The 13,031-nt window shown below is 39.8% G+C and overlaps 1 protein-coding gene across 2 annotated transcripts in view; it reads left to right on the top strand.

Annotated features, from left to right (window-relative positions):
- The window catches only part of runx1t1 (RUNX1 partner transcriptional co-repressor 1), an 80,870-nt gene extending 67,985 nt beyond the window's left edge, over positions 1-12,885 (top strand). The window contains exons 7-11 of one of the 2 annotated variants that reach the window (XM_036145144.1): positions 641-729; positions 2,092-2,287; positions 3,281-3,349; positions 6,326-6,516; positions 7,636-12,885. In XM_036145144.1, coding sequence (XP_036001037.1) covers positions 641-729; positions 2,092-2,287; positions 3,281-3,349; positions 6,326-6,516; positions 7,636-7,980 — 890 coding nt within the window. In that variant the 3' untranslated portion in view covers positions 7,981-12,885. Of the gene's footprint in view, positions 1-640; positions 739-2,091; positions 2,288-3,280; positions 3,350-6,325; positions 6,517-7,635 lie in introns of both variants that reach the window. The other variant, XM_036145143.1, reaches the window with a different exon arrangement.
- The last annotated feature ends 146 nt before the right edge of the window (positions 12,886-13,031 follow it).

Raw genomic sequence — 13,031 nt, 5'->3', positions numbered from 1 at the left:
TCTTGCAAATAAATGTCTTGATTTTGTCATTAATAATATCTAAACTAGCATGTTGTACTGCCTTGTAATCATTAAGTAAAACCATTTTCTTTACCATATTTAATCATTTAAAGTTTTTTTTGACTAAGTGATAACAAAAGAAAAGGGGATGTAATAACACCCTCGATGTTCAGACTGTGCTTTCTCTTTTAGTCCCAGTTGTTATGTTTTCTTCTTATGTCAGAATCACATACTTTTAGTTGTGTGGCTGGAGATATTTAGATAAACTGGTCCTGCAGCCACCAATATGACATTATAGCCCAGTATTTTTTATATCAGATACTTTCATTTTTTTTGCATGTGCCAAGATGTGATGAAGCTGTAAGGGTCCTTTTCTAAATATAGGCGAGACATTTACCATGTCTCACCCAGTGATGGATGTTAACTGGACGAGAGGTTCAGTCATTTGCCCTCAGGGTGCGAGAGAGATATGGAGACTGCAAAGAAAAGAGGGCAGAGGGAGAAAATGGATGAAGAGGGAGGGCATAAAAGAGGGACAAAATGAAAAATAGAGAAGTGAAATATAAAAAGAGAATGATAAAGTAATGTTATATCAATTGTGTCTCACTCTTTGTCCCTATGTTTTCATCTGTTTTTGCAGGTATGCATGCAGGGAGCCGGCAGGAGGAGGTGATTGACCACAGGCTGACAGACAGGGAATGGGCTGAGGAGTGGAAGCACCTTGACCATGTAAGAAAAGTAATAACATTTTTATTACTATTCTTTCTTTGTAAGTGACAATTGATAGTGTTTTTGTGTTATAGTGAAGCATTTGCTGCAGTTTAGGTAGCTATATTATTCCTAAGCTGTATGATATGCCTCTTTGGTTGGTTACATTTCTTGTGAAAATTACCAGCATTTCCCTATTTGAAAAGGGGACACTTCAAAAACGATTGATGTTCAAGATATTTAATGATTATTTAAGAATCTTTAATTAATGAATCTTATAAAAAAAGCAATTTTTTAAAGAGTTATTTTTTCTGGCTGAAGCAAAACAAAGTATTGATTTTAGGGGGACGTCCAGACTCATATTGCAGGTTTGTAGATTGCAAATACTGGTCATTGTTTGTATTTCATCATGTTGGTTTATCTTATTGCAGTGCAACCAGCATAAAATGAAAATACTGAAAATACTCGACACACCTTGTTGTTTCTGTAGTGTTTTGCAAAACTGTTGAGACTCCTTGTAATTATTGCTAAGTTCATGTGACAGACTATACAAACTGTTCACATAGGTAGTGAATGGTAAATATTTATTTATTATAGATTATGCATTACATAATAAAATAATATCTTTATTTTCTATCTTTTCTTTTCTATCTATCTTTTCTCGTGATGCACTGTGTCCCATCATGGGAACCTGGCCTGTCAGGCCAGGTGGACAGAAAATGAATCAAGGTAGAAAGGAGAGGCCCATTGTAACTCTGGGATTGAACCAGCAACCTGCCACTCAAACTCTCTAACTCCTGTGCCATTGTCGGCCCATATTTTATGGGGAGGCTGAATACCAGTGTAAACCACAGTTTTCAGAACTCTGTTTGTAATAATTAGTGAACCGTGCTGCATTTCTTTCACTTCAAAGGTATCCCCTACTTTGTGTCTTTTTGTTACATAAAATCCTAATGAAATATATTGAAGTTTTTAACTTGCATGGCAAAATGTCAAAAAGTTCTCAGGGTCTGAATACTTTTGCAAGGCACTGTAATGCTTTAAGAGGCTTTCTGCTTGTGCAAACTACTTTAAACATGATACTTGCTGTTTTTTCATTGATGATTTAATCAACGCACATAAAGTGACATAAAGTGGACATAAATACATCATTGACCAGCTGAGGTGAATGATAATTGCTGATAGATGGGAAAGTGGAACCTGACTCAGAGTGAAAGTCTGCTTCGAAAATATGGACCCTAATTCCACAACAGCACATCACATTGCCATGATAAAACAACACGAGTGCCTTACGAAAACTACAGCCTTGCTGAATTAAAATGAGCTGCTCCTTTGTGTCTATGTGTTAACCCAGCGCTGTGTCTTGCCTTCTGTCCCGCCCAGCTGCTGAACTGCATCATGGACATGGTGGAGAAAACGAGGCGCTCGCTGACTGTGCTGCGGAGGTGCCAGGAGGCCGACCGCGAGGAGCTCAACTACTGGATTAGGCGTTACAGCGACGCCGAGGAGCTGAAGAAGGGGGCTTCCAGCGGGCAGTCGAGGCAGCAGAGCCCTGCGGCACAGGAAAATGCAACGTCAGGTAAAAAGAAAATAAAAAATCGGGGGTTCTAAATATTTTTGAGGGAACTGAGGCACCAAAGGAACTCATCCTGTGTGCTTTCAGATCATAAGCATTTCCTTCTTGCTTTTAGATACTGTGGTATCTAAAAGCAAGTAAACTTAACTTTACCATTACTGTATATTAAATACTGTATATTCAGCACTAAAGATGTTTTCTTTTATTTGGACTTTGTTTAACCTTTACATCACCAGGAATAATCCCAGCCTCTTATTGTATTAATCTACTGCTTGTTGCTTTGCAGTGTTGCTCTATTGTTTGGCATTTTCAAGACGCTGTTAGAATAGAGGATATCTGCAAGCCCCATATGAATTTAGCGACCCAATAATAATTTACGTAACTACTTTGACCCACTTAAATCCATGAACATGATGTCTTTTACATCATTCTTCTAGTTTTCTGGCAGCCCTGGTGACAAAATGTGAAAACTCTTACTCCATAGTAAGAAACATGAATTTGACATGAATGGGACCCACTTTTCTTGGCTCTTCTACAAAATGGGAAAGAGAGGATGCCTCTGAAGGGTGGTTATATTTAATGTTCACAAGATTCAGAATATCAAAGAAAAAATAGCCACTTGCCTTAACTTGTTTGACAGTCTGAGCAGTAATTACAAACTTTAAAATAACTGAAACTGTGGGGAAAAAAAGCTGAGCCGCAACTTAAAATTGATCTTATCGCTGTGCACAGTAGGGAGGATGATAGTATCTTTTCACATCTTTTTTAGGGGGACCATTAAACAAATTACCACTTTTTAAGAGTAAATACTATTTGACGTTCCTCTGGTTTTCAGAAATGAACCATGAGGTCGGCACAATTTGAAAAGAAGCTGTACTTTGTTTCATGAGTCAACAAATACTGCGGATCAAAATCCTCCACATTTGCTGAGCAATCTTTTTTTTTGTGTGTGTGTGATGCTAAAAAAATTACCGACCCGCTTTGTTTCTTCCGCAGAGATTCACAGGGAGCTGTTGCATCGGCCTGTGTCCGGTTATGTCCCTGAAGAGATCTGGAAAAAAGCCGGTGAGCACCACTTTCATCCCTCGTGTTTGTCTCTTCACAGTTTACAAGACATTTTCTCTCTTTTCCACTTTGATGGCTGGTGGGAAGAGGTTGATGTCCGCTCAGTCCTGAAAACACTTTAAAACAAATGCTGTGTACCACTTCAGTGGTCAAAGCACAAGAACTACTGTACCAAAGCATTCCCTACATTTGTTATACAATGTGTTCTTTGCAAGGGAATTTGGAAGTCATGACAGATTGAGCCCTTCTTTCGCGGAGCATATGTTCTCAGAGATGCTAGCATTCACTGTAATTGCATCTTAATCTTTAATGAGAGCTTGTAATACCTAACGTTACAGTTCAAAAGAGAAAACTAAGCCTTGTCCAGCATTAAACCGCTCATATTTTGTTTATTTACACTTCAGCCATGGATAGCCTGTAATTATCCATCTTTACAGCAACATTTCTTTGCCAGTCATGCATTGAACTGGCCAGCACCAGATACACAGATGCCAAAGCACACATTAATAAGCGCATTGGGTCAACCGACTTGCATTCTAATACCTTTACACCAAAACATTTTTGTTTTTGCTCAACCCAAGTAGTCTCCAAGGTGTGTGATTGAATCAACTGTACACCACAGCTGACAGCAGTGGCAACAAAAGTGTGGTCTTCAGCTGGTGTAGTCCCATCTGCTTTAAGGTGCAACATGCTCTTTGTTCAGAGAAAAAAAAAAGGATTTGTTAGACCCCGGTGGGATCGAGCGGTTACTTGAGCTGCCCGTTGCCTTTCTATCATCTTGAAACGGTCGGTTTTTCTCCTTTAAACTCTTTGAACTTTGAACTCTGTTCAAAACGCCTTTTTCCCTTTTCCCATCACCTTTTTTTTTTTTTTTTTTTTGGACCATTCTATGTAAATCTAACAGATGGCCATGCTTGGAAATCAGAGTAGGTCGACGGTTACTGATATCCTCAGACCATGCCTGCCTAGCACTACAAACGTGGCCTCTTTAAGAATCCCTTGCATCCCATTTTTTCCCCGTTCTGGTGCTCACTTTGAATTGTAGGTCGTCCTAAACGCATCTGGATGTCAATTGCTGGCATGTGATTGGCTGATTTGGTATTTGTATTGGGGTTTATTGTGTCACTATTTCTTGTAAAACGGACAGCAAAGAAACTAGCTGTAAAGGCAAGATAAGGAGAACTGTGGTGCAAAAAAAACGATTTCTTTATTTTAACTAAGGGGTATTGTAGAGATTTCTTGCTCTCGAAAAATAGACGAACTGTGTCAACTTGTGGGGGAAAATAAACATAATAACGGTGTTTCTAACTGAAGCCTATGAGTGCATTTACACTCACATATATGGCTGCTCTGAAGAACTGGAAGGAGTCCAGTCCATGAGGAATCCACTTGGTATTCAGTGTCAGAGATAGATTATATGTGCCTTTTAAAGTTGTTGGAGAAAAGAAATTGCCCCCCTTGCTTGACCATGCATGATGTGTGTGATACTCAGAACAAGTAATATGCATTTAAATTGAATTGAGTAACACCATTGGAGCTCCGACTGCTCTCTAGTACTCTCCCTTCCCCTCTCCAGCTTTGATCGATCTTCCATCTGAGGCATTTGGTGTGTAATCACGATTCAATGCACCAGGCGTATATCTCAAGGCACCAGAGCAATTTCCATGGCTTCAGACAGCACAATAGGTTAAAGACAAAACCACCCTGGTTTAAATATGTTTTTGCTCAATCAGTGTGGGGAAAAATGCATTTAGGAAAAAAGTGCACATTTTGTCTCATGCAGAAGGCGTTTTTCACCTACAACGTAGCCATAAAGTGTACAAAAAGTGCAGTCAGCCTTTTTATTACGCATGAAGTTGTTTGTATTTGTGGTCTGTAGAAAGAAAACACGACTTTTTGTTTTCCATTCTGTTCTTTTCTGAGAAGAAAGCGATATAAACGTGACCCGTGGAGGATTGCAAAAACAGGATTTTTAATACAATAGAGAGCAGCCGTGAATATGTCTGTTTGAAACGGGCAAAATGTTTACAGTTGGTGATAAATATTCAAGCACCTTGCACGGTTTTACTGCCGCGTCTCCCACTTCCCCTCGCCGCGTGGGCCTCTGGGACTACAATGGAAATGCATAATTTAAATGCAAATTGGCCGATTTGCATACACAATTAGTCAAGTTACAGGCATGACGGGAGCAAACACAAAAAAGCCCTCCTCTTGCTTTGACATGATTCTGCTGTTTAATATCCACACGCAAGGTCATTCTTTGCTCTAAACAAGTGTAAAATAACACCCTGGGAAAGCTTGAAAGCACCGTGTTATTATCTGGAATAAAATGACTTATTCTGTTGTTTTATTTTCTGAGAGTATTTCAGTTTTTTTTTTTTACTTAACATAAAAGATTCATGTTTAGTTTGCTTTTTGAATAAGGTTTCCATCATTAGCTTGGCTACAAGATTACATTCAAAAGCATTGATAGAAATCAGTTTAAATTAGAGCTATAGGGGCCATTCTCTGTAGAATGCCTATATGGAGGATTTTTTTTTAAAATCGTCTGGGTTTGATATTTAATTGAGTTGGGTTGTATGAAATGAATTAATAACAAAAAATGTGTAAAACAATTGATGATGATTAATTGTTGGAGTTGTAGCAACACGTAGGTGCAGGTAATTTGTCCGTTACTGGAAAAAATAACGCTGACCTCGACACTTAATCAAAAAACGCTGCAGGAATGTTATTTTAGGGGATTGTTTTTCTTGATTTTGTTTTAGCTTTGACATTATGCTGCTGTACTTTTGATTTTATACTTCAAGGCTTTTTTCACACATCTTTACCGGGGGGTTCCGATCAGCACAGACGCCGTTATGTCTTCCAGGAATAGCATTTATAATAGCATTATCTGACACGTTTAGTCGTTGAAGGAAAACGGTGGGACGAAATACATGCGAGGGATGACGTCCTCTCTTTCCAAACTCCTTCCAGAAGAGGCGGTGAACGAGGTCAAGCGACAGGCCATGTCTGAGCTGCAGAAGGCCGTGTCGGAGGCAGAGCGAAAGGCTCACGAGATGATCAGCAGCGAGCGGGCAAAGATGGAGCGCACGGTGGCTGAGGCCAAACGTCAGGCAGCCGAGGACGCGCTCTCCATTATCAACCAGCAGGAGGACTCCAGCGAGGTAAGATCATGAAAGCGCTGTCTGCTGTTCTCCGCGCATCTCCATTAGCAGCCGTTCTAGTCACTTTGGAACGTGATGGCTAATAGGATGTTCTTGCATACAAATAAGTGAGTTTCCACGGGGTTTTTTATTGCCATACCTGTAAATGGATCTAATGTAACCTCTTTGCAACGCTAAAATACGCCAAGCCTTAAATGTTTTGCTTTGTAGTCAGAAGATTGTGAGAGAATAAAATGCAGCAAGGACACTCAAGTGTCTACTGCTTTGTTTTCACGCGCTGTAGCCAGGCTGTACAGGAGGATGTTTCTAATTCAGCTGAGAGGAAATAAGGAAAGCGCCCCTCATTTGCTAATGGCCATTTGAGACCTTGAGGTTTTAATCAGTTAAGTAAGAGGGAAATATGGCTGACATCTGACATTAATTGGCGGAGTGACGCTTGTGAAAGTTAAGCGTCTTAGAGGAGAACTTTTAGAGGTTGTCTATGACTCTGTTCTTCTGGTTTTCTGAGGATGTGCAGCAACCCTAGAATGCTCTCGAGATCTCTATAGGAGACCCTTTGTGTAGTAAGAAAAGATTTAACCCAGTAACTGTCGTGTTCTCTTTTAGTCTCGTTTTGCTTACGTGAATCTCACATCTATGTGAAGTCAGCCAGTGGCTTATATTCAAAACTTGTTACAGGTAAAAAGCTGCTGTGCGAACCGCTCTGACATAATGCTTTATAGAATTACCTCCCCGCTGAAGTGTCAGCTGCAGAATTGATCAAGATCGCTCAGATTGGACGGATAGTCTCGGTGAACATCGGTTTTCAAGTCATGCCTCAGATTTTCAAGGAAAACCTTCAATATATTTTTTGTAAAATGAAAATAATATAAAAAAAAAACATGCCTGCTTGGCAATCATTTCCTGCTTTATTTCGGCCAATCACACACAATCCTAATAAAACCTTTGTTTGTAACGTGACTACTTTTGCAAAGCGCTGTAAGATGTACAAAACTGCAGTTAATTATTTCTCTTTTAGTGATCAGACGTTCCTCAGGACAAATATCTGGCTGTTTGTGAACCCACATTTTCCGTTAATAAGTTGTCGTTGTTTGTTTTCGTTCTCCGTCTATCCATCAGAGCTGCTGGAACTGTGGTCGCAAGGCCAGCGAGACGTGCAGCGGCTGTAATACCGCGCGTTACTGCGGCTCCTTCTGCCAGCACAAGGACTGGGAGAAGCACCACCACGTCTGCGGTCAGACCCTCCAGGCCCAGCAGCAGCAGCAGCAGCAGCAGCAGCAGCAGCAGTCCGGCCAGCAGCCAGGAGGAGTTTCAGGCTCAGAGACTCCTGCTCCCATCAGCTCCTCGGCCTGCACGCCAAGCAGCGGCACCGGGAGTCCGGCCGCGACCCCGCCGGCCGCCACTCCGCGCTCCTCCACCCCCAGCACCCCGTCCTCCTCTGCCCTCGACGGCACACCTCGCTAAGGAAAGCTTCCCACGTTCGACACAGTCGCTCTGAGACCCACAAGCAGCATGACTGTCCACAGCTTGACATTGCCTTGCAAAAGATTCCAGGAAATCCCGACTAACACGTAGGGACGATGCGGTCGAAGGAGGAGGACGATGAGGTCAATAATCAGGTCATATTGACTTGCCGTGACTTTAAAGAGACGCAAAGATATTCTTTGTTTTGAATGAATGAACTGAAAAATCCTTTTATTGCTACCCTTCTCTACTCTTGTGCGTTTGTCGTTGTACCCGTCGTTGTCAATGTCGTCATTGTAGCTTATCTTTCTTTTGTAAATACAAAACGACCGATCAGAGGAACTCAAGACCTCCCCTTTTACAGACGTTCCGTTCATCATCTTCCATTCAAGCTTTATTTCCTCACCGCGCCAGCCCTTACGCCCAGGTTACCTATACGTACAGAGCAGAATGACTGAAGCGGCCGATTGCTCGCTGCAAATGAAGAAATTAGATTTCAATACAGGCTGATGAATAAATAAGGGATGGACCGATCCTCTGGCTCGCAGACCCAGCCGCCAAAGAAACGGGCAGATGTGCGGCAGATTGCAAGCCGAGCCAGCTGTTCAGCCGGCATTATTTCCCTCTCACTTGTCGTAATATCCAGGTCAGTGGGCTGTGAAATCCGAATCCCCCCCGAAGGATGTAAAAGGAAGACTTCTTGGAGAGAATGCAAAAACTTTGCCCGCAGCACACACACACACACACACACAGGCGTGCAGGATGCGCTGCGAAGCATCTCGCGTGCACGCTCGCTGGCTTACAAAAGCGCTTTAACAACCAGAAAATGAGGTTATCATCTTGCCGGCGAGACTGTCAGACATCTTCAATGGCAGCTGCTGGGCGGCTCAGACCTGGAAAACCAACAGTGTGCCGACACGCTCCTCCCGTCTCAGCCTTCCTTTCGGGCCGTTCATTCCTTTTCCGTAGACGTCATGCCGTTGAGCTTTCTGTCCTGTGGCGTCGCCGATGGTTATTTATTGAACATGTGTTGGACACTTGTGACAATGCATAGCACCTGGGAAAAAAAAGTCACAGTTCAAACTCTTCATAATTCCATCTCTAGCTGGAGCAAAAAGAGATAAAAAAAAAAGAAGTGTTAACTTTTTTTTTTTTAAAGCTGCTTTTCTATTCTGTGTGTAGGTGGTAGATTCTTTGTAGCTTCATAAGTTTTATCCTCTCATCCCATGAAAAGACACAATATTATATTTCAGAGCTGCTACTTAATTTCGACCCAGATTACTAGCATGTTGTGTGGAATGCTAAGCTAATTGTTTTGTAAAAGGGACACACAATGCTGGGAAAAAGCATTTGCCCCTCACAGACTTCTTTTGTTTTTTGTTGTTTTTTTTGTTACACGTAAATGTTTCAGATCATGATGGGTTGCTTATTGAAATATTTTACCCTACTTCGTGTTGTCAGACAGGTAACTACTTTAGTGATTCTTAGTCTGCCAGTAAGCAGGCCTGGGCATGGCTAGAGAGTTTGAATTCAGATTTACCAAAAAAAAATAAAACTGAATTTTGTATTTACTCAGGATATCTTAGTCTGACATCGATACGACGATCTGAATTATTTAAAAGAGACAGAAAAAGCAAAAAACAAATCTGTGAGGGGACAAAGGCCTTTTTGCTGCACTGTATATATATGTATTTGCACTGTCATGGAAGTTATTTTGGCATGCTTCTTTTCAACATTCTCAGAGCCATAATTCATCAACAGTTTTGTATACTGTATTAGCATCATCATCCTTTTTATTATCTTTTTTTTTTTTGGACAGATGTGGTTTAAAAACACGAACGCATCAAAATCCCTTTTCCCCCCACATAACACTTAAAGAATAGCACCCAAAATGTTTTTTTTTTAATTTAAATAGCTACACGCTGTGCATGTACATTACTGAAGATTTGTTAAATATTTGTTTTTTTGAAAAAAAAAAAAAAGAAACTGCAAAACAACCAAAAAAAGTCAAAATACAAAAAAAAAGTACTCTAACAAAGTGATTTTCCAAATGCAGAGGTGTAGACTTCGATTGACAGCTTTAACACTGCAAAGCACCAGGTCACGCAAACACACACACACACAAACACACACACACACACAGTATTACATCATGAGTGCAACATGAAACACCAAAAACAGCCAAAGACTGACACCAAGGACCAAAATTCTGATGTAAACATGTCTTAAAAGAGGTTTGTCCACTTAGATGTTTGATCACTTTTTTTCCACAGGTTTGGTTCCTGCTGTAAAGACCAAAACTTCAACGTCACAAACTACATTTATTTTTAACCCTTTGTGGATCTCAGCTGTACCCATTAAGAGAGAGAGGAAAACAAGTGGGAACGCAACATCAAAATAAACTGCAGTGTTACATTTTACCTGGAGCAATAATACAGAATGTGACATGGTAAATATTTTGTTAAAAACTCAAGATGTGTTATTATACATTTGTTGTTAATTTTCCCATCTCATAAAAGTCAGATTTAGTTAGTTAGGTAGTTAGAGATGCACTGATCGGAATTTTCTTGGCCAATTTCTCCAGTCTTTGTCAGGTTTTTGATGCACCAATACCAATTTCTCTTTGAGGATTACAATATAAGCAACATTTCAAAAAAAAAAAATAATAATAATTCTAGTCTGCCATGACCAGCTGTTTATTTATACTAGAAGCAGAAAAAACATCCCACCATCGGTGTGAGAGAAGAATGGCAAAACAACGAAAGTCTGATTATGCGGTTCACATTTTAAGCTGTGTTCGGCCACAGCAGCAATTAGTGTGGTGGGAGCCAAACCTAAACTAACATTTCCAAACGGCTTTCCAAAAAGGATGAAACAGAGAAATGTTGGTGTGTCCTGCTGAGCGGTTCCCTTATCTGCTGAACTTTTTAGTCTCTCTCATTCTCTCGAGGCCTGGTTGAAAAGCATGAAATGTCTTTGACCAGTTGTAGAAAATACGGTTTCCTTTTAAATGACTGTGCTTCCGCTAACATCGTTAACCTCAATAATACTGAAAATAGCTATTTTTGAGTGTTCTTTCCTCATGACATCTACACCGAAGAGGGTTTTTTTAAATGTCTGGTATCATAATCTGGTAATGCAAAGGTTTGGTGCATTCAGTGATCAGGATAGAGATCCGATCTTGTAAATTCACCAGTCGGGATCGGTTAAGATGATTTCTCGGTGCATCAGCATATTTAGTGTCCATGTCAGCTTTTAGTCTGTTTTTAATTTCCCCCAAATTGTACTTAAAGCTTGACTTTTACACCAATATCATTTGCATTTGCATTTGTCCCCAGGAGGTTTACATAAAATATCGGATTAATAAGTTGAAGCTTTGTTCTAAATCTACAATGTCAATAAAACAAACCTCTCATTTGCATTTAGAGAGCACTGACATACTCAAAGGCTCCTCACCCAAACGCCTTGGTGCTATTACAGAAGCCTGTTACAAGAATATATTCTGACCTCAAGAAAACAAGTGGATGCCCTCAAATGTTTGGGGAACTTTGCTCCCTCTATACTTCCCTGTTTCTTTTCTCATGTCAAATTAAAAACTCACACCTGCACTCTTGAATTCGAAGGGTCACACGGTCCAAAATAGGTGTCCGACACCTCACTCCCAATTTCTAAGATGCTGTGACGAGACAGCCAAGCTGTCGGAACACAACTGTATGAAAAACAATACAACAGACATCCATCAGGGCAAAATCTGAGTTGAAAAAGAAAAAAAAAAATGAAGATAAAATCTCAGTCAACCATTCTTAGAGAAGCTCTATTTTACCTTTATTCCCTTCTCTAGCTGTGCTTTGCTACAAATTTCTAGGTGGCAACCCAGTTTATCTCACTCTACCTCTTAGAGCACGTTAAGAGCATCAGTTGTGGCACTGATACTGGTCTAGTCTAAACCAAATGGGCACAAGAGAACAGGAAAAATAAAAACCCAAAGTCAAAGCTCATACAGCTGCAAAACCATATCACTACTTGGTAACAATGCAGACCTCATAAATAAATGAAACATAAACGAATAGAAATAAGAAAAAAAAAACAGAAAAAAAGATTTTGTTATGTTCCTGTAAGACTTTGAGTACACCAAGAGTTTGAAATGTTTGAACAAATCTAAAAATGTGTGCAAATTTTAAAGAAAAAAAAAAGTTGTTTCTTATGTTTATGATACAAAGTTAAGATCACGGAGAAGAAATGTCTCGTTCTTTTTTTTTTCTTCCCTCTTTTCTCCTTTTGTCTGTTGTAAAGACCTGCAGATGTGCTTGTCGACCTGTCAGCTGGGGAAAATATACAAAAAGGAAAATCCTGTAAAAAAATAAAAAATTTAAAAAATTAAAAAATTAATTAAATTAATTCAAAATAAAATATAAAAAATAAGTCCAATGATTTAGACTTGCCTATTATTTAAATTTCCTAGATATTAGGAAAAAAATGCAGGGGCTAACAGCAAACTGCGTAGCATTAACCAGAGGCAATGAGTTGAACTTCAACGGTGGGTGGGGGAGGGTTTTTCTGGTCTGTTGGCAAAATGTAAAAAGAAAAAGAAAGTTCTGATAATTTGACGTTGTTGTGCAATACTTTAATAAGATATAAAAACCACAGGTTAGTGGTAGCCTGACACAGAGTGGTTTTTAAATCACTTAGAGTCAGTGTCTTCTAGAGAGCTTTCCAGTCTACTATGTCAGAACTGTGGTTTCTTGTTGATTTATTTCTTTTGGTTTCTTAATTTTAATTTCAGTTTTTTGTTTTATTTTTTTGGGCTGTAAACTATGGTCTGTCAGTCTGTGAAACTTTGCAGTATAATTCTGGTATTGTTGTTCTCTTTACAGTGTAATAAATATGTTAATTCTTGCCCATAGACTGGAGACTTCTCTGTGTTCCTTTGCTGCGTGAATCAATTTGCTTTGATAGCAGTAAAACAATCAAAAAAGATGTTAATGTTAAAAATGATTGTTTGGATTTTTAGACGCTTGATTCTGTGGATGCGGTATTAGCAATCAGTATCT

The sequence above is a fragment of the Fundulus heteroclitus genome, chromosome 13 (assembly GCF_011125445.2).
Source record: "Fundulus heteroclitus isolate FHET01 chromosome 13, MU-UCD_Fhet_4.1, whole genome shotgun sequence".
Lineage (NCBI taxonomy): Eukaryota > Metazoa > Chordata > Actinopteri > Cyprinodontiformes > Fundulidae > Fundulus > Fundulus heteroclitus.
The sequence above is the reverse complement of the archived record's forward strand: the minus strand, read 5'-3'. Positions and strand labels throughout refer to the sequence as shown.